Here is a 26,180-nt window from a genome sequence, read left to right as displayed (position 1 = left end):
AGGAGGATGGATGGGCACCTGATTATCCATCAGATCTTTTTTAAACTTTTCGATAAGATATCTCATTCAGCGAAGAAAAAACACACATTTGACTGTTTTTTAAAACATTATATAGAACTCTTCTTTTTTATTAAATTAATATAGTTTAAAAATGACCACGACCATTGAGCCCCCTGAAACACCTGGCTGTAATCTGTTTGTTTTGCAGATTCAGTAATGGTTTATTGTGCCGGGATCGAGCCTACTCGGTTGTGTGGCCATTTGTCATTTGCCGTATGCAATCTGTTTGTTCGTTATCGAATCTGTCTCCGGAGGGTGGCCATGCTGACAGACGTGTGCTACTGATTGGCCCAAACAAGCCAGCAACAACCTTATTAGGTTTATCAGATGGTCTAGCGGCTAATTCAGCATCGCGGATGGCCTAATTAGGGCTGACCGGATTCAGTGTAAATAATTTCATTTTGTCCAGCAACATTTCAAATCCAATCAAATTTTATTTGACACAGCTTAGGGAGAACGAAGAACGCGGTGTCACAATTTCATAATTGGTCGAAGTTTCTCTAATGTTTACCAATCATAGCTAAGAATAGAGGTAAAACTTTTCAGATGTCGCGCAATAAGAATGATATAAATGATGAAATGCATCTTTAAGTAAATTATAAAAGTACATGTATGTGGTTACAAAAAAAACCGCCATTATAATTAAAATCAGCTGTTTTCAAGGATGAATCTAATACTGGCATATGGACTACAAAGTAGCAACCCAATAATACACGAGATAAAAAATTGGAACATTTGGGTCTTGAGGTCAGTGTGCCATTTCCATTCTGTGTTTATTAGTGTCTTCTGAACAAAAAAAATTGACCCTTATTTCGTGACATAAAGAACACTAATCGAGACATGAAACTAAAGGCAATCGCGATAATTGGTGTTTTAGTGAATTTTGAAAACAACGCATGCATATATACATGTATGGTATCCGAAGTAAGACACAAGCAAATACATGTATCAACAAGTCTTTATGTAAGTTTCCTTTTTACCATTATATGTTAACATTTGTGTATATTTTAACAAACTTAAAAAAAATATTTGATATATAAAATGTATAATTCTATTTTTTTCAAGTTCACTGAGTAAATACATGTCCATAGGCAATTATTAATTCAAAAGCAAAATGGGATTGGCCAATAAATATATTACTTGCGAGACGCCTATACCGCCACGAGTTTTAACGCCAATCTCGCCCATGTCGTGTAAACGAACACTTTTTCAAATAAGGTTACTAGTACTTCGAGGGTCATTGAAACATATAACTTAACACATGAATTCAACATCAACCACTGTAGTGAATGTTAAGTCTAGAAGTAATAAAGGTCTTCATTTTTACCGGATTGTCTACTGATGTTCTCTGTGGTACAACTTTTGCATACTTTAAAGTAAGGTACTTGTTCCATTAGTCTGATGGTAGATGGCAATATTTGAAGATTTAGAGTTTCCCTAAATGGTATAGAGAAAACTTCATAGTTCGTAATTCGCCGGCATGTTATTTGGGTCATAAAATTTACTTTCAAAAGTCTAAATGAAAGGAATTTGATACGAGTAACCGGTTGAATCGGTTTGGGTGAGTTGCGATTAATTGATTGACAATCTAATTTCGACCGACTGCCAAATATATATAAACACACGTAAATTATCAGCAATTCATATATTTAAGCATTGAATGCTTGTTCTTGGGTATTGTCGGTCCTTTACCACACTATTCATAAAATATTTGTTTATCGTCGTTTTCAAGCCATCATAAATACTCGTTGTCAGGGATATAAATAAAAGATGGAACAACCATAAAACATATCATTTAGTTTGCTTTCGCGGTTAAAAATCGCTGAGCCAGAAACTTTGTCGAGAGAACTCTTTATTTATGATCGAATAGATTTAATTTAACGATAATTTTTTATAAGTACCCATCAGATTAGATATGTAAATTTGAACTTTCCATTCTGTAATTAACATAATGTTGTTAAAAGTCCGCATTCTTATATCAAAGATTTCGAAAACGATCAATATTGAAATAAAGCATGCATTATATACAACTAGGCACTGCAGGGTTACAGATTATCACTTATAATTGATCTGTTATAGAGCATATTAAATACATACAGTTCCAGCTATTGTTTCTAAATTGGATAAGTCTTTGATTAAAATTGCATGATATTAAAACAAATAATTATTACAAATTCATAATGCTTTTAAAATGTGTTTGAGATATGATAGAAGTAAATCAAATGAATACACTTTGTTTTGATACAATCGATAAAATGATTATTGGAGCCGTTTTACCAATTTGAATGCAGCCTTTGAATCTTTAAAGGTAAGGTTTAAAAAGAGCCTTAACGACGCAAGCCGCAAAAAAACCGACGCACTTGTCTTCATTTGATCTGAAGTCCTGAATATTCACTTTAAGGAACAAGACAGCTTAAAACAAGAGAAATGGCTACTGGTAGTAAGCGACAAAAAATTGAAGAAAAACCTACAGAAAGTGAGGACAATGGTGAACGAAGGAAGAGGAAAGCAGGAAATATGTTCCTTCGCCCTGATATTATTTTAGTGGTGGAAGGAATTCAGCTACACGTCCGTAAAGAGGTGTTAGCAGACAATTCCCCAGTGTTTAAACGGATGTTTGAAGCAGATTTCAAGGAAAAACACCAGAAAAAGATACCTTTGCCTAAAGAAAATATTGAGGACTTCGAGGAATTTTTATGTCTTATTTATCACCCTGAAAGATGGCAAATTACAGGTAAATATAAAGAATGGTTGTTCTCATTGAATACGCCACTCATATTTGTGCAACGTCACACAGGTGTATAAAACCTTCGATTTCGTTACACCCGATTGCACACCTGAAGCTCGTGGCCAACATGTATTCCTTTCGTGATCTTACATTTTGTGCATTTATTTTTTATTTATGTGCATTTCCTGTTTGTAAATAATGCATCGACATGTATACTTGATGTAAACATTCTTCTGGCTTGAATTTTTTTTTGATAATTTCATTGCGCCCGAATAACACGGCGATGTGAGATGTACATCCACCCAAGAGAAACCTAGATACAGCGAAATGTTTTTAAGTGTGAGGTCTACGCTTATATATAATAGAAGTTAAAGCTGACATGAATTCATAAATATGCATTATTTCACTTTTATCTCAGACTACCGCCATATTAGTTGTCGATTTCTATTGTTCTGCTCATCGCTCAACACCTCTTATATAAGGCCGAGAGCGTTATTCATGCTTCACCGCATTCAGGAATTTCATACACCCGAATCCGTTACCTTTGACGAAAAGACGTGCCGAGACGTGTTTTGAACAACCATGATATGACAACCACTGGCACTGGCAAGGAATATCCAATGAACGACAAAACAAGACAGACTGAAATCCAGGCACAGATACTTGAACAATCCTCGATAATTGTAGACCGTTTTTTCCTGTGTATGTTATAACATCGCACACGCGCAAACCATACACTGTGGCAGATCGAGCAATGTCGCATGGGTTTTAGAAACGGAACGTTTTTGTAAAAACCTATGGAAACGATGCTACGTTGTTACTTTCTTGGATTTATTATCATTTACCTACTGTGTTGGATGTAGTGCCGCCGTCTTTTCAAAAAGATGCACCCGCTATGCACTCTGTATGAACGACACACGTGTTCGACGTGCATGCGAAGTACCGGTACGACAGCACTATCTGTGAAAAAGTATATGGGTACCTTGGTAATTCTTTCTACAAATAAAAATATTTTGAGTTTATTGTTGCTTCCTTTATTCTTTATTACAAACATTTTACTACAATGTGTAGTTTATGTATTTAGAAGTCCATGCAACCTGAATGCCTCGATTGGAAAGCAACCGACCGTAACTTTCTCAACCGGTATATATATACCCCAGTGGCAGTAGAGGAGCGATCGAAACTAATATGGCGACCAAATCACCCCTGCGATTGTTATTGTCATTTAAATTTTAGACCACGTGGTTTTATTTGACCCTTTCTGTTTCTCAGTAAAAATCGTGCCTCGTGTTTATAGTCTATTTTAGAGAATCTAGGTACTTGTAGTCAGATATAAATTCTAGAGGTTTATTGATTTTAAACTTTATCTTCATTAATTGGTGGATAATTGGTGGATAAAATGTGTTCTAGAAATAAACAAGACAATACAAAAAATAGTTTTTTTTCCTGCTGTTGCGACAGTTAAGATCCCCTCTAAAAATTAATTTTCGATCCGCGCCTGACCTAGTAATAACATCAATAGTAAAACAGACTGTACTATTTTATGCAGAATGTTCCTTGAAAATGTCTCGATACACTAAGTTTTCATGCAAAACATTCACCCATTAATTTTTTAAAAACATAGTATTGCACACCACAAGCATCAAACATGGCTATGATTTAATTAAGCAACCCAATGTTTATATTATCAACCACTCTACACGTGGTTGAACACGAACGATAACTCTGTTCTGAATATCATCGTTTAATTTAAAAAACCGCTAGAAGGTGAAATAAGACATACATCTTAAAAGATGTTGATGTTTTCACATAAATCAAAGAAGGATATGATATGAAAATCGACCAGTACTTACGTATTTTGAGAATATTATCCGAACACTTATACTTCCGCTCGAAATTTCACAGGAACTGAACAAATCTCGGTGAAGTCTCGTGAACTTCATTCGAGCACCTCTGGATTTATTACATACTTAGTAACGATAAAGAAAACATTCCGAACACATACGCAGGGGCGAAATGCTTTAATGAATTCATGTCAGCTTTAACAGTTTCAGGTCGGGGAAACTATTTTCTGTGACGTCGGAATAAATTTACATACTAAATGAGGCACAGACGTAATCGTCAAACTGACCAATCAACTGAATGACATTCCTGGGTTGAAATGCACCATGGTTTACTACAAAAATACAACGTTTAAAAAATTCCACTTTTTCTAATTGCTTTCCGGTTGAGAAAGTTACGGTTGGTTGCTTTCCGATCGAGGCATTCACGTTGCACGGACTTCTAAATGCATGAACTACACATTGTAGTAAAATGTAGTACTAAAGAATAAAGAAAACAACAATCGATGAAATACAAATATATTTATTCTTTGAAAGGATGTCCAAGGTATCCGTATTATTTTTGCACAGACAGTGCTGCCTTACTTCGCATGCACATCGAACACGTGTGTCGTTCATACAGAGTGCATAACGTCTGCATCTTCTTGAAAATCCCGGCGACACTACATCCAACACAGTAGATAAATGATAGTAAATCCAAGAAAGTAACAACGTTTCCATCCGTTCCTACAAAAACTCCCCGTTTATAAAATCCATACGATAATTGACATTGCTCGATCTGCCACAGTGTGTGGTTTGCGCATGTGCGATGTTATAACATACACAGGGAAACGGTCTACAATTATCGAGGAATTTTTGAAGTATCTGCGCCTGGATTTCAGTCTGTCTTGCCAGTGGAGTGTTTTTGTTCAAAACGCGTTTTTACAAGTCTTTTCGTCCAAGGTAACGTGTTCGGGTGTTTGAAATTTCTGAATGCGGTAGAGCAAAACGAGGGATCTCGGCCTTATATAGGGGGTGTGTAGCGATGAGCAGAACAATAGAAATCGACAACTAATATGGCGGTAGTCGGAGATAAAAGTGAAATAATGCGTATTTATGAATTCATGTCAGCTTTAAGGAGATAGCGGTGATAAGAAAAAAAATATGGCGGACAATGCTTTGTACGTGTGGTGTTCAGAATAGCTCTGTATAAATTGTAAAGTTAAAATATATGTATTTTTATTTATAACTAAATAATTTATAGCTACTAAGATAAAGAATTTTTTAATCTTAAGGTAGATCTGATGGGTAATTTGTTAATCAGAGGCCATTCTGGTTTGGAGGTATTTGAACCGACTTTTCTTGGATATAGCGACATTTCTCGATTAAATATATTTTGCGGCATTTTACCTAAGTATTGATTTGATAGAGAAGAACATATCCATATTTCAAAATGATGTGCAGCGGGTTATATTGATATTTCTTTCTTAGAGGATACAGTACTCAAAATTCTACCACTGGCCGACCAATACCAAGTGTCAACAGTTAAAAAGAGATGTGAATCATTTATCATCCAAACATTAAAAAAAATCAACTCTCGTGAAGTTCAACATATTGACATCAACACTCTCCTGACATACAGTTTCTACGTGGACAAGTTCCAATTGTTAGAGGCCTTGCCACTCGCTGTCCTACTGTGTGCAAAACACGACCTTGGACTGAAGACAAAAGCCGCTGTAGAAATTCCTTTTTCCAAAGAAATGCATGGAAAAATATGCATTGAAAGAGCTAAATTGACGGACACTTTGGTGAAAAACAAAATGAAAAAAGGTATTATAATATATTATAATAAGAAACTAGGGTGCACTAGCAATTCATTTCCTTTTTACTTTTTGTAATTGTAATTACGCATGCTTAAACTATAAAACATTCATTCATTCATTCATTTACTTTAGGGCGAATTTATTGATCAAAAACTAGTTTAGGTTTTAATTCGGTTTTGCAAACTTTTCATTTATTTGCAAAACTGGTTTTGAACTAGTTTTAAACTAAAGCTAGTTTTTGTATTTATTGGCTTTAAACTGAAACAAGTTTCCAAGAAACCTAAAACTACCTTCGAGTGCGGTTTCGGGGGGTTTAAATCCTTTCAAGATGGCGGAGAGGTGTTCGAAAGAGAGGTGTTGATACTCAAGTGTGGCACATGTGTCAATGAATGAACTCAGCGAAGCATATGGGTATCGTTCTAACGTTAAACATTTGTGTCTCAAAGGATCTATGATAGTACATTTAGTACTGACCAAAATAATAATGTGGAAGAGAGCAATTCCATTAATACAAACACTGGGTAATCCATTAATACAAACACTGAGAATTACCCTTTGCAATTTACAACAGGCAAAGGAAAAACTTTCAAAGTTGTTGATGAAAAAAAAAAGAATTCTTTGAAAGATCTGCTCATAACATTTTTTTAGTACACATTGTAATGCATGTAAACATGTACAAGATCAACTCTGACTCATTAATACAAATGTGAAGTATGGGGGTTCTAGCCTGGGGAGCATTTTTAATCTATTTTTTTTAATAAAAGCACATACCCCGGTAGTTTCCTTAAAGAACAGTGTTTTGTACTATACATTATAAATTTAAAACTAATGGCTTATATCTATTTTGATATTTGTATTTGATAAACATTGATTGCCTTCTTGCTGCAACGAGTTACAGCTAAGTATGTAATTGATTTCATCTCCTATTTCGCACTTATTGCAATGAGCACAGATCATGTCTAGGAATATTTGCCCAACGTCCACTTTAAATGGGTAGATGGTGATTACATGTTAAAAATCTACAAATAGAAATTGCATTTTTTTTTGATAATGTGTCAAACTAATGTCAAATTTGAATTCTTCTTTATAAATTCTATAATTTGGAGCTTCTGAGGATAATTGCAGAATAGCTTGTCAATTTCGCTTGAATTGGTCTTTCAACGTAAGTTTATTTTTGCCTTTAGCCATTTTGAATTATGTACAGTTGATCAATCCATCAAGATATAAGATAAACCGTAGTTATTTATAATATGTTTGATGTTTTCATACCAAGGAATTTCCGCACCAATTTTGTGATTCGTGCAAATTCCCAGATCATATATTAATTTTGCAATTGCTCTCTCTTTTCCGGTAAGTATTCTTGACCAATAAGAAATAATGCGTGTTTTAATTTGAATTTCAAGTGTGTACCGACCAAGTTCAGCACATATCACGAAATCTGTAGTTGATTGTTTTAAATGGAGTAGAAGTTTACAAAATTTGAGATGAATTTTTTCTATAATTGCAATATTTGAAAACCCCCAACACTTCACATCCATATAAAAGTATAGGTTGGGCAATTTTGTCGAATAAATCTAGTTGACACTGTATCGATGAAAACGAACTTTGAGAAAGTAGTTGTATATACTAGCAAATCGTCTATTTACTATCATTATGCCAAGGGTCTTTGAAATGAATCATTTTGTGGTCCAAATGAAAAGCTGTAAAACTTTCAAGTAATTTTAGAATACATGGAAAAAAAGACACATTTTCTGGCTAATTTTGCAAGTTTTAACTAAAGTTATCGGTTAAATTGTCAGCAATCTGTTTATTAAATTTTTAATTAATTTGTAAAATTTTCCCTCTACGATCTATACGCTGTAAAGGCTTGTTTAGTATTTCGTAGAAGAGCGTATTTACAAGTTAATTTGGTTATATTGAATTCTAAGATATTGAAAACACAAAAAATATACTGCCCCCAGTTGAATACCATGATGTTAACATATTACAAAAAGATTTCAACAAAACGTGCTAAATAAGGAATTTCAGAGGAAATGGTCGTGGTCATTTTCAAACTGCATATACACTGGACAAAATTGCTAACGCACCATTTGAAATAAAATGATATTTACTTCCTAGAATTTTTTAAAGATATATTTAATGTTTAAATAAGTCACCTAAATTATAAGTAAGACATTTAAATGTCCAAACGGATAAATGGATGCAATGTTAACCGAAGCGTGACACTTCTTTAAAAATGCTCAAATCGTGCTCACACTTCTTTTGGAAAGATAAATCTTTACTTTCTTTTTTGTGATCTTATTATTGATGCATGCATTACTAAAACCTCACAAAAAACCGACCGGGTATGGCGCGTTTGATCACAGAAGAGCGTGGCAGGACAGTTGGTATGGTCTCTGCAGAATGCTCCTTTAGTGAGGTTAGAAAAAATGTTAATAATTGTACGATTACCGGTGATATTTGCTAAAACATGACACGGCATGCTTATCAAATAAAAAAAATGTCGTTTAAGGTAGCCAAAGTGTTTAAAAGGCACCACACGTCAATTGCAAGGTTTTACCGGAAATTTGCGCAAACCGGAAGTGTGAGGGACCGAGCAAGAATTCCAAAGCGTCGCGTAAATACTAGGCGAAAAGACAGACAGATCCTATTTATACGAGCAAATGGAGCTCACACCTGATATTAATATGTGAATCACATAATGGGGGGTACCAATGTTTCATAAACAGTACTCAAAGCAACTGGTCAATAAGATTACAACAAATGATGTTTCATTTTCTGTATTATTATAAACTGTTAAAATAATATACTAATCAATCTTTGTTGCGTTCCGATCTAAAACAATCAAAGAAGTAGTAGGTGGTGCGTTAGCAATTTTGCCTAGTGTATATGAATTTCCTTAAAAAGAAAAGCTTTGTACATGTATAAAGATATAGAAAAATATTCAACTTTTACAGCTAAAGTTCATGGAATTTTTCTTAACAAAATAATAGTTAAAAGCTTAAGAATTCATATTATAAAATTTAAGATAAATCTGATGGCTAGTGTGTTGACCACCTAAACACCTTAAGTTTTGATGTCTAGCTAAATCGTAAACGTCACTGTCCATAGCCTGACCATAATATTATTACAAACTGATATGCGTAATAGTTTTGCACTGCACTGCTTATAATACAAATGTTTACTCATGGTTTGAGTTCTCAAATTCGGATTGTTATAAAGTTCAATTTAATGAGTAAAATTTGGTCTAAACAAAAAAATATTTATGAAATGAATTATTATTGACAAAACATTTAATATTTTCACTTGTTTTGTATTATCATCATTAAATGTTTTTGTAAAATTGTTTCAATAATGGGTAGGGATTTGAAAACTGATAGAGGAAATTCGGACTGCAATATTTATCAAAATTGTTGCTGAAATCTTCATGCAGTGTTAGTATCTATTTAGTGCCACTGCCATTCATAAACTATATTTTATTTTTTAAAGTGTTTTATTATTTGTAACTAGACTTTGACCCGTGCGTGCACGGGTTGACATTGCATATATGTCGGGCATTTACGAAATAGAGTCATCAAATTTGCACACCATGCTGACATTCAGAACTCTCGGAATTTTTCATATTAAACGCACTGAGTTAGAGTTATCTCCCGTATTTTCTTTCATGAACAGAATGTGTAGCAAATATTTAATGAAAATTTACACGAATTTGTATTATCGTTTTTGAGTTTATCCATGCAAATGTGATACATGTATTGTGGAAACATAAAATGAAGAGCATCCCGTATTTTAGCGTGAATGTAATCCGCATGCGCAAGATTGTAAAATCCGCAAAATTCAGACGATTTCCGGATTTTTTAAAGGACCTTTCGTTGATAATTAACTAAGCCTAGTTGAGAAAAAATAAAAACAAATTGGTAATCTCCAATTACCAATGATCTTAAATATATATAAAACAAAAGACAGTACTCTTCTGATTTCTCGTTATTAAAGCCCAAAAATTGGAGTCTATCATTTCAATATAGTATAGATATTTTAAAATTTAAGAACATTTCAATCGTAGTGTAAAGTTTTACGCGATTTTTCTTGATTTTTAGCTCACCGAGACGAAGTCAGGGGGAGCTTATGCTATACCCTCGGCGTCGGCGTCCGGACCTGGTTAAAGTTTTTGTTGCAGGTCCTGTATCTAAGCTATTACTTGTCCTATCTTCACCAAACTTGCATGGATGATGCATCTGGACCTACTTATGGACTTGAAAGACTTGGATGCTGAATCTGAGTCCTAAATTTCAGATGCTGGGGAAGGTTAAGGTTGTTGGACCAGGTTAAAGGTTTTGTTGCAGGTGCCCTTTGACAGCAATATCTAAGTTTCTGCAGGTCCGTACTTCACCAAACTTGCATGGATGGAGTGTCTTATGATTCTAATGCACCAGACAGGCTTGAGTGCTGAATCTGAGCTATAGGTTTCGGATGCTGGAGGAGGTTAAGGTTTTTGGACCAGGTTAAAGTTTTTGTTGCAGGTGCACTTTGATAGCAATATCTAAGTTACCGCTGGTCCGTACTTCACCAAACTTGCATTGATGGTGCGTCTTATGATACTGATGCACCAGGCAGGCTTGAATGCTGAATCTGAGCTATAGGTTACAGATGCTGAAGGAGGTTAAGGTTTTTAGAGCTGGTTAAAGTTTTTGTTGCAGGTGCCCTCTGATGATTACCGGTATATCTTAGTTACTACTTGTTCTAACTTCACCAGACTTCCATGGATGGTGCGTCTTATGATACTGATGCACCAGACAGGCTTGAATGCTGAATCTGAGCCATAGGTTTCAGATGCTGGAGAAGGTTAAGGTTTTTAGAGCTGGTTAAAGTTTTTAAAACAGGTGCCCTCTGATGATTATATCTTAGTTATTACTTGTCCTAACTTCAACAGACTTCCATGGATGGTGCGTCTTATGATACTGATGCACATGGCAGGCTTGAATGCTGAGTCTGAGCCATAGGTTTCAGATGTTGGATATGGTTAAGTTTTTTGAACAGGTCACATGTTTAATAGATAATAGTACTATTTCAAACTTTCATAGTTGATTAAACTGTAATATGAATGAATCACAGAGGAAGCTTTAGATGCAGAGCTTGATCTCCATTATCAAGGATGCTAAAAAATATATCTTAGTTATTACAGGTCCTAACTTCACCAAACTTGAATGGATGGTGTGTCTTATGATACAGATGCACCTGACAGGCATGGGTATTGAACGTGAGCCATAGGTTGCGGATGCTGGAGCAGGTTAAGGTTTTAATTGCTAGTGCCCTCTGATGATGATATCTTAGTTATTACTGGTCTGAACTTCACCAAACTTGCATGGAGATGCGTCTTATGTATACTGATGCACCCGACAGGCTTGAATGCTGAATCTGAGCCATAGGTTTCGGATGCTGGATGAGGTTTAGTTTTTTTGGAACAGGTCACATGTTTTATAGATGATAGCTTGCATAGTTGATTTAACTTTATTATAAATGAAACACAGAGGTTGCTTCAGATGCAGAGCAGGATCTCCATTATCAAGGATGCTAAAGAAATCTTCTACCTCACTCAAACCTGCTCGATAGATAGATGTGTTTGTTGATAAATGATATAACATGATTCCTATGATATAGAATTGTATGGTATGAAACAATATTGTTTAATATAATACAATATAATATCATATGTAATATTATAAAAAGTTATATGATATGATATGATATTGTATCAATTTTTTTGATATTTTGTATTATGATATTGTATCATGATATCGTTATGTATAGTATTGTATATAATGATATAGTATTGTATAATATTATATTGTATTATAAATTCATTATTTAATCACATGATACTTTTACATAAGATATTGCAAAATATAATATTGTATCCTATGACACAATATTGTATATTCTATAATATTGTATCATACGATATTGTATAATATGATATAAGTTTCTGTAATATAGAATTATATCACATGAAATTGTATAATATGATACTGTAATATTATATAAATAGTGCCTGTTTGGGAGGGTAACAGTTGAAATTAACACCCCGAGAAAACCATTGTCAACCGACGCGAAGCTCTACCGACCCCACAAATTTCTGTAAACAGTCAGTAACAAACAAAACGGCGCGAAGCGAGCTGTACAGGCAAGGCGTGTGTGAATATAAAATTCGGACTAGTTGCACATTCATTCAACGGATCTTTTTGGCGTCAGTAAATCGGACCAGTCATGCGCGGATCCAGAAAATTTTTCCAGGGGGGGGGGGTCCGAAGGATAATTGTGTTTGCCAGGGGGGGGGGGGGGGGTCCGAGGCATATTTTCGCGATAATTTTACTATGTAAATTTAATAAATTTTCATTTTCCAGGGGGGGGGGGGGGGGGTTGGGACCCCCCCGACCCCCCTCTAGATTCGCGCATGCCAGTAATGCATTGTTTTAATCGCCCCAGTAGTTCCCTGTAATCATGGCAATTTTTATCACTTCACACTCTCACGACACAGACTGAGTATAAAAACCATAACAATATACGACATTGTTACCTCTAAAGTTCACCTCAGTACACTCTCAATAAAAAATAATTGAGTGACGTCACAATGGTTTACACATTGATCCGATAGATTTTTTCGGCGTCAGTAAATTTTTACCCACAATTCATAGTACCAATGGTTTCCAACCTCACGTTCTCGCGATAATCAAAGTTAAAATTTTGAGAAGCATATAAGATGTGTGATTTTAAGGACACCATGCTTTTTAAGTAAATAAAACAGTGTAGTTCGCGTACTTTTATTTCTCAGGGGAGTTTTAAAGTGTCAGACGACACTTAACCGTGAACTTTGACGTCACAATAAGGGGAAATTACTCTAATTGAAGTTATTGTAAATCTGCTGAAATTACCAAAATCCTATCAAAATCTTGCAAAGCTTAAGAATGACAACATTTCTGCAGATACAGGAAACAGTTGTAACTTGCACTCATTTGGATGAATGCTCACATTTATTTTATTCACTATAATTACGGTAATTTCCTGGTACGTACACGTAGCATCGCCTTTTTTTAAATGGGGTGGGTGGATGGATGGCAGCCTCATCCAAAAAAAAAAAAATTACAAGCAAAAAGAAAAAAATCATGAAAATTCTAATCCTTCAGGTCTTTAGCAGTTAAATGGTTTCTTTATTTTCACTTCCATTTATTACATGCTCCAAATTCCAAAGGAGGGTGGGGGCGCAATTCCATGTTCTTTTAATATGATAAGCAAATATTCTTAAGCGTAAATTAAAGAAAAAATCAAAAATTATTTTTTTAAAAAGTGGAGGGGGCAAATCCATGATAAGTCGATTTTCTATGTGTAAATTGAAAAAAAAAATATTTTTTTAACGGGGGGGAGGGGGGGGGGGGTGTCGGGATGCTCTATAATGATTCAATTTTTATATGTAAGTTTAAGAAAAGATGTCTACTGCAAAAAAAGGGGATTAAACGACGTTACAATCACTTTAAAAGATGAGATACAGTGCAATGAACATTTATATTAAAATCTTTATTATTAAACAACAATGTATCTGAGATTAAACTATTGTTTTAATTATAAATAAACAAATTAGAACAAATATTATAAACTATGAATAATGAAAATTTACTGAAAATGGGTATGTTTTATTTTATTTTGCAATCAAATTCATTTACGTTGTTAATTTTATTTTTATTGATTTATCATAATTCATTATTTGATCACATGCTGTGCTCGCCCCAACGGTCACACCGTAAAACATATTAATATAAGGTTTTTCGTTATCATCAGTGATTTTTTTTTCATTCTTAGTAAACGTCATCCTTAACGAGGCCGAGTACGGAGCGAGTACGCACGCTTTCGTGCAGTGTTTTATTTGTATTGTGACGTCATATTTTTGCTTGGTTGACGCCATGGCGTGATAGTTTCAACTGCAGATATTTAGCGATGTTTGTTGAAAATAGCTCGTTTGATGCATGAAATTGATATTATATTGTGGAATAAACATAAATGTATCGAAATATAAGCTATATTTGGGCTCGGGTCGAAAACGTGAAGAGGGGTTCAGCAAGCCTAGCCCTCTGTCACGTTTTCTCAACCCGCCTAAGTATGGCTTAAATTCATGTATTTCATACAGTAGCCATGTATTTTATATCAATGACCTTTAATATATGATGTTATATTTATTTATTACTTAAATATGTCTGAATGTTTTTAAATCGGATGTTCTGTTTTTAATTTGACCCGTCTGAAGTAAGAGTTATCTTGAAAACTCTTATTTACTCAAGTACTCTAGCTTTCTAGTGGTGGTATGGGACACCTCCATATTGTGACGTCCTTCTTATCGAAATAAACAATAAAATCAAGTATAGATAATTTATAATGTACTTCTTTCTCAAAATTGTTACTTATTTTTTTTTTCACGATTGGCGCAAGAAGCTTCAAAATATTCGTGCGACCGAAAAATTAGATATGGTTTGTAAACTGTTGCCAAAATAATCGCATATGAAAAAGTACTCTTACAAAACTCGCACGATTCAGAGCGACCGTTGTGCGATGTAAATGCATTGAATCTTCCGATATATCGTGCGTCTATATGCGACTTTTGTACAATGAAAGCGAGTTTTGTAAGATAATGCGATAGGACCGCACGAAAGACCAGAAGATCGCACGATTGAATGTGTGTCAATACGATTGGAAGAGCAGCGCTCACTTTACGAATCTGATGGGGAATATATACCACCCGTTTCCGACGCTCTTCAGTTGACATTGCTGAATGCAAGAAAAAATACCGCCAAAAAAGATGGCAAAAGCAAGTGCTAAAATCAAGGTCAATTGTGGCTTGAAACAGATATGCTTATACAGTGTACACTGTATTAGGAAACTATTTGCCCCCGTTTTATTTTCGCTTATTTCGCTTCTATTGTCATTTAGCAAACTAAGACTTGGCGGATTCCAATGTCTCACAATATCTCTCTCTTACCACAACATTGCTGGGGCGAATTCAAGATGAGGCAAAACCGTAAGTAGAAGCAAAATTATCACGGGACGAAAATAACCCTGTATCAAGAATATCAAGTGGCAAGACATGGACATTGAAACCAATAAAAAATGCAGTGATAGTAAAACGTTGCAAGATTACATGAGACACGTTGAGCAACAATCTTATGGTCACAAAACGCACGCATAACAGCTGCTATTTATCTTACGGTCTTTAAAAATCGTGCATCGCTCTTGCGAGTACACAATACGTTGTTAAACGTTCACATTAATGTTCGTGCGTTGCAGTGCACTAATTCAAATCGCATTCTGTCGCGTCTGAATAGTGTGCATGTCCACTTTTTTGAGGAGACTTGTTGTAAAGTGCTTGTGCGCCAATTGTGGAAAGGAGCTTTAACAACCTAGCGCACGAGGTTAGAGCGTTGACCACAAATCTGTGAGTTATGACCGCTTGTACAATTTTGTCATTCCTAATATTTTCAAAATATATTTTTTGGTTAAATAGAGTATAATTTGAAACGGGGAAAGCATTTTGATTTTAATGTACTTTTATCCACATCAATATCGACAGGTGTCTCATACCATCTTAAAGAATAAAAGCTTGGAAAGGGCAATTATAGCATTGAATCACGATTGTTTGAAGTATACATGCTCATAACTGAAGCGGTGTGTGCATAGAAATTAAGTAACGCGCGTTAGCGGGTTATGAAAATTTGTATGCACACATCGCTGCAGTTGTGAGACTATACTTAAAAAAAATCATGATTTAATACATTTTTTTTGACTTTATGCCTTGTCTGCAAATGTGATTTATACCTTAAAATTCCTATCTTATCCCAAGGGAAAGTTCTTATTAATGGAAGAGCCACAGTAACAGGCACAAACGTGAACTTTGATTTTCGCTTGTGATGTTGCAGTTTACAGCGTTCAGCGTTTGTGACGTCATAATAAAACTCATCATTTTAACCTATGAGTATCTTGTGTGCATTACAGTGTTTATCCCCGAGTACCCAAACTCCGTCACCATAAGCAGAAAACCTCCCGCGTTTCTCTGTAAATTATTTTTTGGGGTTTTTATCATTTGCAATCACTAAATATAATCTGAAACAATTTTTAAAATTATTAACAAAAATATTTTTATTTTTATTCAAATAAGCCCTCTGAATATGACGTTTACCACGCGTGCTTATTATATCTTATGAACCTAACTCCGTCACCCACATGCTCTATGATATGGCAGGGAATGAAGACACATTAACAATTTAGTTAAAACTCCATTTGTATCTAGGCCAAGTTATAATAAGTAAAAATGGTTCATGTAATTTAAATTGTATTTAATTTCATCGAAATGAAATGATCGCCAGAATAAAAAATGGGTCCATGTAACAACAATCACAATGGCCTTTTCAGAATGTATGGATGCCGTTTGATTTTTGTCCTTACATATTTCAAATGTTTTATATCATTAATTAATATATTACTTATCATATTATTTATTTATTACATTTTTAGAAATGTAGCATATTCTAAATAGCGATATACCGGATATATCTATACCCTGTATAAGGCAAAAGTATCGGCATGAGCGATTTTACGTCATCATCAAAAGTAATGCATAAAGGCTATTGCGGACTAAAAAAAAGTATGAATAACCTAAATCAAAAATGTATTACATGCGAAATGTTTCATCTTGACCTCTCTAAAAATGACTGACCACCGTAAATGATCGAATGGGCCCGCATGTCAGAAATATCGATATTTTAGTGCACCCGTGAAAAAGTTTTAGCTGATTTCACACAATTAATGGTGCAAAGAATGAACAAGGTTTTATTCTGTTATTTTTGACACATTCTTAAATTTAACCGTTGCAAATTGTTGACATTTAATTAAAGATTTTTTACATGTAAAAAATGACGTCATAATCGTACTTGATTTCAAACGGCGAGGAGTTAGGGTAGTGACATAGTTAGGGGGCTATGCGATATAACTGCCGTAGCTTTCAACACACTTTGCATGCAAAAAATATGTGGAATGTAAATATTTAAGTTTAAAAGGATTACACAGTTCATGTATGTTAATGATTATATATAAGATTTGGTTAGAATTTAAATCAAATCAAAATTTAAATAAAATTTATTTTAATTTCATTTCTTTTTTTTTTAAGGTGAATTCAACACTGTTATGGAGACAATGGACTTATACTGTGGCATTAACGATAAAGACAGACAGCGATTGATAACATATTATGAACGTAATCTGACCAATGATTGGGATGAAAGAAAAATAACCAAGGATAATCTTTTTGAATGTATTATTGCTGGAGAACAGTACAATCTGAAAAACCTTCTATCAGCAGCAATTACCCTTGCATCTAAATGCGAATCGTGTGATTTATATCAGGATCCTCGATTTAACAAAATTTCATTCAAAACAAGAGTCAAAATATTGAAAGAAAGAGTAAACCTTATAGAAACACGTGGGAGGGTTGATGATGTTTATATTGAATGAATTATTTTTTGTTTTCAAAGCAAGTACTGACGTAAATAAACATTATATGATGAAGTTATTAAACAAATTTAAAATCTTATAGTAAAAGTTTTTTTATTCACAAATTTATTGTCTTTTATACAATACGCACCAAGAGTGGCTTTAAAAATTCCATTCCATGTAATAAAAATTGATATTATCAAAGACCTTTTATTAGTATATTTTGAACAACACAAGTGTTTTTGAACTGATTTATTAAGTTGGCAGGTAATGTCCACAGTGGTCAAACAAATGTTACAACAATGGGGTAGCCGACAACATGACATACCCCCTACATCAACATTTTATGCCCTCCCTGCTGGGAAAAGTAACACGCTGGGTTGACCGCAATCGTGCTACGGACACAATTCAACACAAATTCGATAATTTATTTGTATAACACAATTTTGATTTTCTTTACTCAAATGTCTTATTTGTCCACACAATATATATATATATATATATACATCAACATCAACCACAACAGACTCACTACATACTAAGAAAAGTTCGATGGTTAAATTGAAGGTGACAATTACACCACATGGGCACCTTTGGGCACCACGAAAGGTGCCCACCGCCACGTCGTGGGGGTAGGCAACTTAATTTTAACACCACTGTGGACATGTTTGTAAGGACCCTAGAATTTAATTCACTGGGAAAACCACTCCCTCTTTATTTTTGACAGAGTATTTCAATGCCCCCTGTAGGTTATTTAGATAGATGTCATTCCCCGGATCTGACAGATGTACCCCATCCCGGCTGTACAGTTGTTTAGGTTTTCCTAAAAACTGTGTATGCCTAAGAAGCCTCCCCCACAAGCTAGGATTTCTTTGGCTGCTGCCTTGTTGACCCTGTTTCGTGTCTGCTCCATTGCCCTAACGTTTTTTGAGTAACGCCCTGCTACCCTGGGCAGCAAGAACGACCAACCCAGTGTTGTGTTTGGGAAGATAGAAGCAATTAAACGTAAATCCCACCTTACCCTATCTAACAGTTTTTGGGTTTTTATTTGCTCTACGTCATTGGCACCACAATGGATAACTATAAAATTATGTGGATTATCAAACTGGGCTAACCATCTGAGCTTGCAGGCAAGATCAACAAATCGCAACCCCCATAGCCCTGCCACCAAATGTCGATCCCTTTTGTCTGGAGGCCTAAGCCCTGTCCCCCTGGCCTGCTTAAGGCTGCAATTCCTGCATTTCTTACAATGGAGGATCCCACTATCCAGACTGAACGTCTTAGCCCTGCAAAATTTATCTGGAACATGTAAGTGGAGACCAGATAAAAGTTTGAAATGCACTTGACTTCCATCTCCCTGCAAGCTTTATTTCCTCATCTGATAAACCGTTCTCAGCTGCAGCAGTAGCTGGACCTATCCTAAAGGAATGGGTTGTATATAACTTCTTATTATAACCCAACACTGCCAAAGCTTTACCCATTACTGCTGAAAACTGAAACCTAGTAATTGGTTTGCCATCAAAATGACAATACAGTGGGCCTGAAATTTTTGGACGAATTTGCATGCAATCAATCATACAATGCACTGGACATGTAATGCCTGCATGACTATTTAATACAATTGTTACCCCCTTGTTAAACTGATCAGTCTTGGAATGCCTTAACACAAAATTTTTATCTTTAATCCTGACATCTTGAATCCCTAATATAACTTCTGAATTGTTACCTTTTTGTAAAGTCAACTCCCCAACTCTTTGAAATGCAAAACATGTTTAGGTATAGGCAGACGAAAACAAAATGGCTTCATACTTGTTATGGCATGTGCTAGTCAGCACCCTAATCAATTGAGCAAGCATATGATCTTCCGTCCACCCTATTTCTTAAACAATTAAAACCCTGAAGGAGTTTTACCACAATAAACCTATTTGTATTATCCATTAAACCCTAAATCTTGCTGTTGCACCCAATAGCTGATATGTAAGCTCTAGCTGTTGCATCTGATTAGCCATTTAGGGACATGTATGCTGCTATAAAATTTATTAACTGATCAAGAAGAAGGGGACAGGTAACTGACAACTGGGTAAGAACTCTGAACTTTTCAAAGGCAGAAATTCCAGCGATGAATGTAGATGTGGTGTTAACAGCATTTGCTGCATTTAACAATCTAGTGGCCTCACTTCCAAGATCAAACTGTGAAACCTTGCTGGAAATGGATCTGGGTCTTTTCTGGCTACAAGAGCAAGGTTCTGAAAAGGCCTCCACTGCCTACGAGAAATTGCATCTGCTATACTGTTATCTAGACCAGCTTTTCTAGACCAGCTATATTCTTAGCTTTACATGTTATATTATTTTTCATAACAAATAAAACCAGTTGCCTTAACATAATTCTTGGTGACTTTGATGACTGTGAGTTCAGGATTCCAACTAAAGGCATATTATCTGTATGAAATTGCACCTTTTTTCCACTTGATGCCATTCCCAAAACCATCACTGACAATACAATAGGCACTAGCTCTAGAAAAGTTTTGTCTCTCAAAATAGCCTGATCATTCCAACCATAAGGCCATTGATAATAAATCCATCTACCCCCAAAATAACATCCACATCCTAGTCCTGCTGAGCCAGCACTATCAGTAAACAACTGAAGAAACCTTGAACTAGTCCATTCCCTTTGGTTTTTCCCTTAAAATCAACCAAGAAACTTAGTCACGTTGTCATATCCTGTTTATCAGCTGAATTGAGTCGAATATAAAAATCTGGATTTGAAATACCTATCATTGTATCAATAAACCTTCTGTTAAAAGCTCGATCACCTCTGACTGCTTTGCTAAGGAAATTTAGCTTTCCTAACAATGATTTTAATGTACGAACTTTGACTTTTTTTCTGACCATGAGGGCTTCTTATAAACCTTTCAGTTCTAGCATATTTTCCCTAGGTATCCTAATACACATTTGATTTGTGTCTATCTCTATACCTAAACAAGAGGCCAATTGGCCTTAACGGTCACCTGAGTAGCATATATCCAATACACAAACTTGTCATGGAGTCTCATATATGCATCTAATTAATTAGGTTTCATACTGGAGTAGAAAAATTATAAATTTGTAATGACAACCACATTTAATTCAAAAAGAACTGTGAAACCTATAATTTTGGTGAAAAACTAAAAGATCTGGTCTACAAAATAATGAATTTAGTTTTCCTTTCAGGTGTGTGGGAGTAAAGAAGATAATTTTTTAACGTTATATGCATTAACAACTATACATCAATTTTGGCCCTGCCCTAGAGTCAAAACCCATACCCCAGGGGACATGAAAATTAAAATTTCAGTAGAGGACTTCCTGGTAAACATAATTATTAGTCGTTTTTTTTATACAGATGTGTGAGAATAGAGAAGAAGATTTTTAAACATTAAATGCATTTACACTTTATTGCCATATTGCCCCCCCCCCTCATGTCCTGAACCCCTGACCCAGGGGCCATGAATTTCACAATTTAGGTAAAGGAGATTGTGGATATCATAACCATGTATTCAGTTTTTTGCCCACATGTGTGGGAGTAGAGAAGAAGATTTTCTTAGATTTAATACATTTTTACTATTTGGCCATATTGGTCCCACCCTAGAGCATGAACACCTAACAAAGGGGTCATGAATTTCACAATTTTAGTAGAGAGTTTCATGGACATCATAATCATGCATTTAGTTTTTAACAAATATATATAGGAGTAGAGAAGAAGATTTTCTAAGATTTAATACCTTTTTACTATTTGGCCATATCGGTCCCACCCTAGAGCCTGAACCCCTGACCGAGGGGTCGTGAATTTCACAATTAAGGTAGAGGGCTTCATGGACATCATTAACATGCATTTAGTTTTTAACAAATATATATGGGAGTAGAGAAGAAGATTTTCTAAGATTTAATATATTTTTACTATTTGGCCATATTGGCCCCACCCTAGAGCCTGAACCCCTGACCCAGGGGTCATGAATTTCACAATTTAGGTAGAGGGCTTCATGGACATCATAATCATGCATTTAGTTTTTAACAAATATATATGAGAGTAGAGAAGAAGATTTTCTAAGATTTAATACATTTTTACTATATGGCCATATTGGCCCCACCCTAGAGCATGAACACCTAACAAAGGGGTCATGAATTTCACAATTTAGGTTGAGGGCTTCATGGACATCATTATCATGCATTTAGTTTTTAACAAATATATATGATAGTAGAGAAGAAGATTTTCTAAGATTTAATACATTTTTACTATTTGGCCATATTGGCCCCACCCTAGAGCCTGAACCTCTGACCCAGGGGTCATGAATTTCACAATTAAGGTTGAGGGCTTCATGGACATCATTATCATGCATTTAGTTTTTAACAAATATATATGATAGTAGAGAAGAAGATTTTCTAAGATTTAATACATTTTTACTATTTAGCCATATTGGCCCCACCCTAGAGCCTGAACCTCTGACCCAGGGGTCATGAATTTCACAATTAAGGTAGAGGGCTTCATGGACATCATAACCATGCATTCAGTTTTTTCCTCACATGTGTGGAAGTAGAGAAGAAGATTTTTAAAAATTTGGCTTTTTTTGCATTTTTTTTTTGGCCCCGCCCGTGGCACCCCAGGGGTGGTAGAGCCATAAATTTCACAATTTAGATTCTTCTTACCATAGAGATGCTTCACACCAAAAATGGTAACGATTGGCCTGGTAGTTTCCAAGAAGAAGTTAAAAATGTAAAATTGTTAACGCACGACGACGGACGAAGACCAATTGCAATAGGTCACCTGAGTGACTCAGGTGACCTAAAAAGTTAAACATGTGACTTGGCCTTGAGTTTTTTCAACTGCTAGAGGAACACCACATTCTGTGCAAATTGGCTGAAATGAACTCATCAAATTGTAGCAATTTCCTGACCCTTTACTTCGTGCAAAAATGAAATCATCTAATAATAAGACAATGTATCTAAACCTGAATTATGACTGTAGTCCACCCTAAAAATGTTGAAAACTTTTCAAAAATGGCACAGGATAATAAACAGCCCATTGGCATTTATCATAGTAATGTGTTCCTTGAAATTTAAAACCGAACAACTCAAAGTCCCCAGGATTAATTGGACGTAACCTAAAAGCATTTTTAATGTCAACTTTGCTCAGTTTTGCACCCTGTCCCAACTCTGCAATCATATCCACAACAGAATCAAAAGATGAATATTTTACTGAACATAATTGAGGATCTATAAATGCATTGAAGCCATTGATACCAAGAGAAGGAGGGATCTGTGATCATTCTCCAGCCTCCACCTGATTTTGGTACTAAACCTATTGGGGAAATGTGCATATTTGGTATTGGTTGATTAGAAAATGGACCCATAACCCGACCCGCATAAACTTTTTTGTTAATCTTTTCTTCTAATTGAGCTTTGTGCATATTTGCTGACACAAGATTTCTAGAAAACCTACTTAGCCTTGGCCCCACATAATTTAATTTAAACCCCTTTGATAAACCCTCAATTAGTTCCTTAGCAGCTTCCCTTACTGGATAGTCTTGTAAAAATCTAGAGATTTTATCAACCCTAATTGGTGAATGCCCCAAGTCCCAAATTCCTGTTACCCGAGAATTGCTGAGCTGGTCTGGTGGTGGAGAGTGATTGAGGTCCAGCTTGTCTAAACCTTTGAGGAGAGCCATATCCTGATTGGCGAGGCAGGCGTTGGCTGAAAGTTGACACATGTCTACGTGGATTGGCCGACATTGGACAATTCAACATAGAATGCTCATTACCACATTTTATACACACATGTGAATATGAAAATAGATTTCTGATGCAAAACCCTTGAAAATTGAACGCATAGCCTAAATTGCTCGTCGTACTGCTTCCATCCCACTGATCTCCCTGTCCCTACTCTAATATCATGCATGTATTTCAACAAATCTTGAGTTTTGTCACTGTGCACAGCAGTAAATATACTCACATAAATTAAAAATGCATCAGTCCACTTTTCAATTGTAACAATTTTAGCTAGACTTTGACCTTGACCAAAGCTGACCATCATTGCCCATGACAAAAACCCTGTCACTTGCACTATCATCAGTGTTAGAATATTTTAGCAATGTAGCCAAATCATTGTATTTGCCCTGAATGATTTTCTGTCTTATTTGTGCATTAACATATGACCCGGCGAAAACTTCACAGAGTTTAATTGGGGCGGAATGCAACCTTCAATACACGCAACTGATGCGAGTGCATTACCTGGGATGGGTGCAGCATCCAAGAAGCCAGGGCCTCCCGGGGCTGTGTCACCATGCAGTGTTACTGGTGCCATCATCTGCGGGACTTCTTCTTCGGAGAGGCTCACTGCCTGTGCGGACGATGATCCCACGTCGCGGGTTTTTTCATTTCTCTTTCTCTTATTCTTCGGCAATTTGTCCCCTCAGCTTGACATATTTTGACCTTTGGCAATATCCCAATTATTTGAGAGAGAGAGAGAGAGAGAGAGAGAGAGAGAGAGAGAGTTGTGCGACGTGCCTGACACAATCAGATTATCTAAAAGTGGATTTCCTGAGTTTTGAATCCACGAAAAGCTTGTCCAATATATCGGGTCGATCAATCTCGACTTTGCCTCGCCGTCTATGAGATCGATCGACCCGATATATTTTGCCTTTTTGGAATATAAAACTAGAGCCGAACTTAATAATTTACATTGCATTTATGGGTAATGCACAGCTTGATATGACTGGCACAAAACGTCGATCGAAACCCAGCAGGCATGTTCACGAAAGTATCTTAAATAGGACTATGGTGTGTCCTAAGTACATCTTAGGATAAATCTTAGCCTTAAGTCTGTTTCTCGACGCTCTCCTAAATTTAGGAAAAGCCATAACTTTGTCCTAACTTTAGGACATCACTTACCTTGTCCTAAGACCATCCTAAGGCTATAAAATAACGTTTTGGGGCTGTTGTGAAGCTTTTTCTTCAGACCGGTAAAATAAAACAATATTTTCTACAGTTCCAGCATTTCCGACAAACATCTAATTCCAAATCCTGGAGGGGGGGGGGGCATAGTCATTTATTCTATTATGTACGTTAATTTTATCAATATAAATTGGAGAGGGACACTGAACACCCCCCCCCCCCCCCCCCCCCCGTGTCCCGGTTGCTACATGCTTGCCTTGTTGCTAACAAATTAAGCAATTTTCCCCGCAAATACTGTCTTTGTTTGACAAATGAAAATTATTGGCTTATTCTTAATATCTACAATGTACACTAAATTAGTTACATTCATTGTTTTGATTACTTTTGGATAAGATTATTCGAATTTCGTTGGCTAAAATGTAGAACATGCCATGCGTGATCATTCGAATTTTTCTCACTTCATTCTGAAAATAATCTTGAAAAAATCGTAATGTTGAATAAACTGTATTTATGAATTTTCTAGATATATTACAACTTATTTCTTATTTACTATCGTGTATTCTATATATAGCAGATTAAAGGGAAATTGGTTGTGCTTCTACATGTAACGTTAAATTCTATGAAAAGCTCATCTTTAATATATGTATAACACATACTTGAATGACAAGATTATCAAATGTTAATTTACACTCAAAGAATGGACACGTGTTGTTTAAATAATTACTTGCTTGTAATCCAAATATTTTCATGAAAAAAAGCAGTAATTTGGATTTCTGGGGGTGCCGTTTATTTTTTTTTTTAGTTTGTGTTTTGTTTTATCTTGTTTGTTTGTTTGTTCTTTTTTGTTTTTGTTTTGCTTGTTTGTTTGGTTTTTTTTTGTAATTTAACTAACTAAGTTGTTCACTGATATATATTTAAGTAAATGTAAATTTTTAAAAATGTATACGTTAAAATTACTAGTTTTAGGCCTATCGTGTTAACTACTGACACGTACAATTTTCTCTGGCAACATGTTTGATGATTTATCCCTGCAAAAGTCTCTTAAATTCGATTTGTATGAATACATGTGAAAAATAAGAATGGTTATAGAAGGTTAGGATATCCTAACTTAAGACGCTCTTAAGTTACCGTCGAGCTACATCTTAAGACCTGCCCTATGTTGATCTTAGGATGTTCCTAATTTTTTTCTTAAGTCATATCTTAGGAACACACTTAGGTCATATCTTAGGAAACTTTCGTTAACACGCCTGCTGGTCAAGAAAATATTCTACTTAAAATCTAATGGTTAGAAACTTGAAC

General features: G+C 35.3%; 1 protein-coding gene and 1 pseudogene across 1 annotated transcript; one reads left to right on the top strand and one right to left on the bottom strand.

Moving 5' to 3' along the window:
• Window positions 1-2,449: 2,449 nt before the first annotated feature.
• LOC128185623 (uncharacterized) lies at window positions 2,450-18,124 on the top strand. Its single transcript, XM_052855224.1, has 3 exons — window positions 2,450-2,794; window positions 6,100-6,438; window positions 17,635-18,124. The coding sequence occupies exons 1-3, from the start codon at window positions 2,488-2,490 to the stop codon at window positions 17,976-17,978; spliced, it is 990 nt and encodes a 329-aa protein (XP_052711184.1). The 5' UTR covers window positions 2,450-2,487; the 3' UTR covers window positions 17,979-18,124.
• Window positions 18,125-18,643: 519 nt separating this feature from the next.
• On the bottom strand, window positions 18,644-24,422 carry LOC128185635 (uncharacterized; annotated as a pseudogene).
• Between the last annotated feature and the right edge of the window lie 1,758 nt (window positions 24,423-26,180).

The sequence above is a fragment of the Crassostrea angulata genome, chromosome 5 (genome assembly GCF_025612915.1).
Source record: "Crassostrea angulata isolate pt1a10 chromosome 5, ASM2561291v2, whole genome shotgun sequence".
NCBI lineage: Eukaryota > Metazoa > Mollusca > Bivalvia > Ostreida > Ostreidae > Magallana > Magallana angulata.
This window is presented reverse-complemented; position numbering and strand designations above follow the sequence as displayed.

Excerpts from the sequence above, each read along its gene's own strand:
- LOC128185623 (XM_052855224.1), top strand. The coding sequence starts at position 2,488 with ATGGCTACTGGTAGTAAGCGACAAAAAATTGAAGAAAAACCTACAGAA. Across the intron at positions 2,795-6,099 it reads TGAAAGATGGCAAATTACAG|AGGATACAGTACTCAAAATT; the intron begins GTAAATATAAAG and ends TTTCTTTCTTAG. Across the intron at positions 6,439-17,634 it reads GAAAAACAAAATGAAAAAAG|GTGAATTCAACACTGTTATG; the intron begins GTATTATAATAT and ends TTTTTTTTTAAG.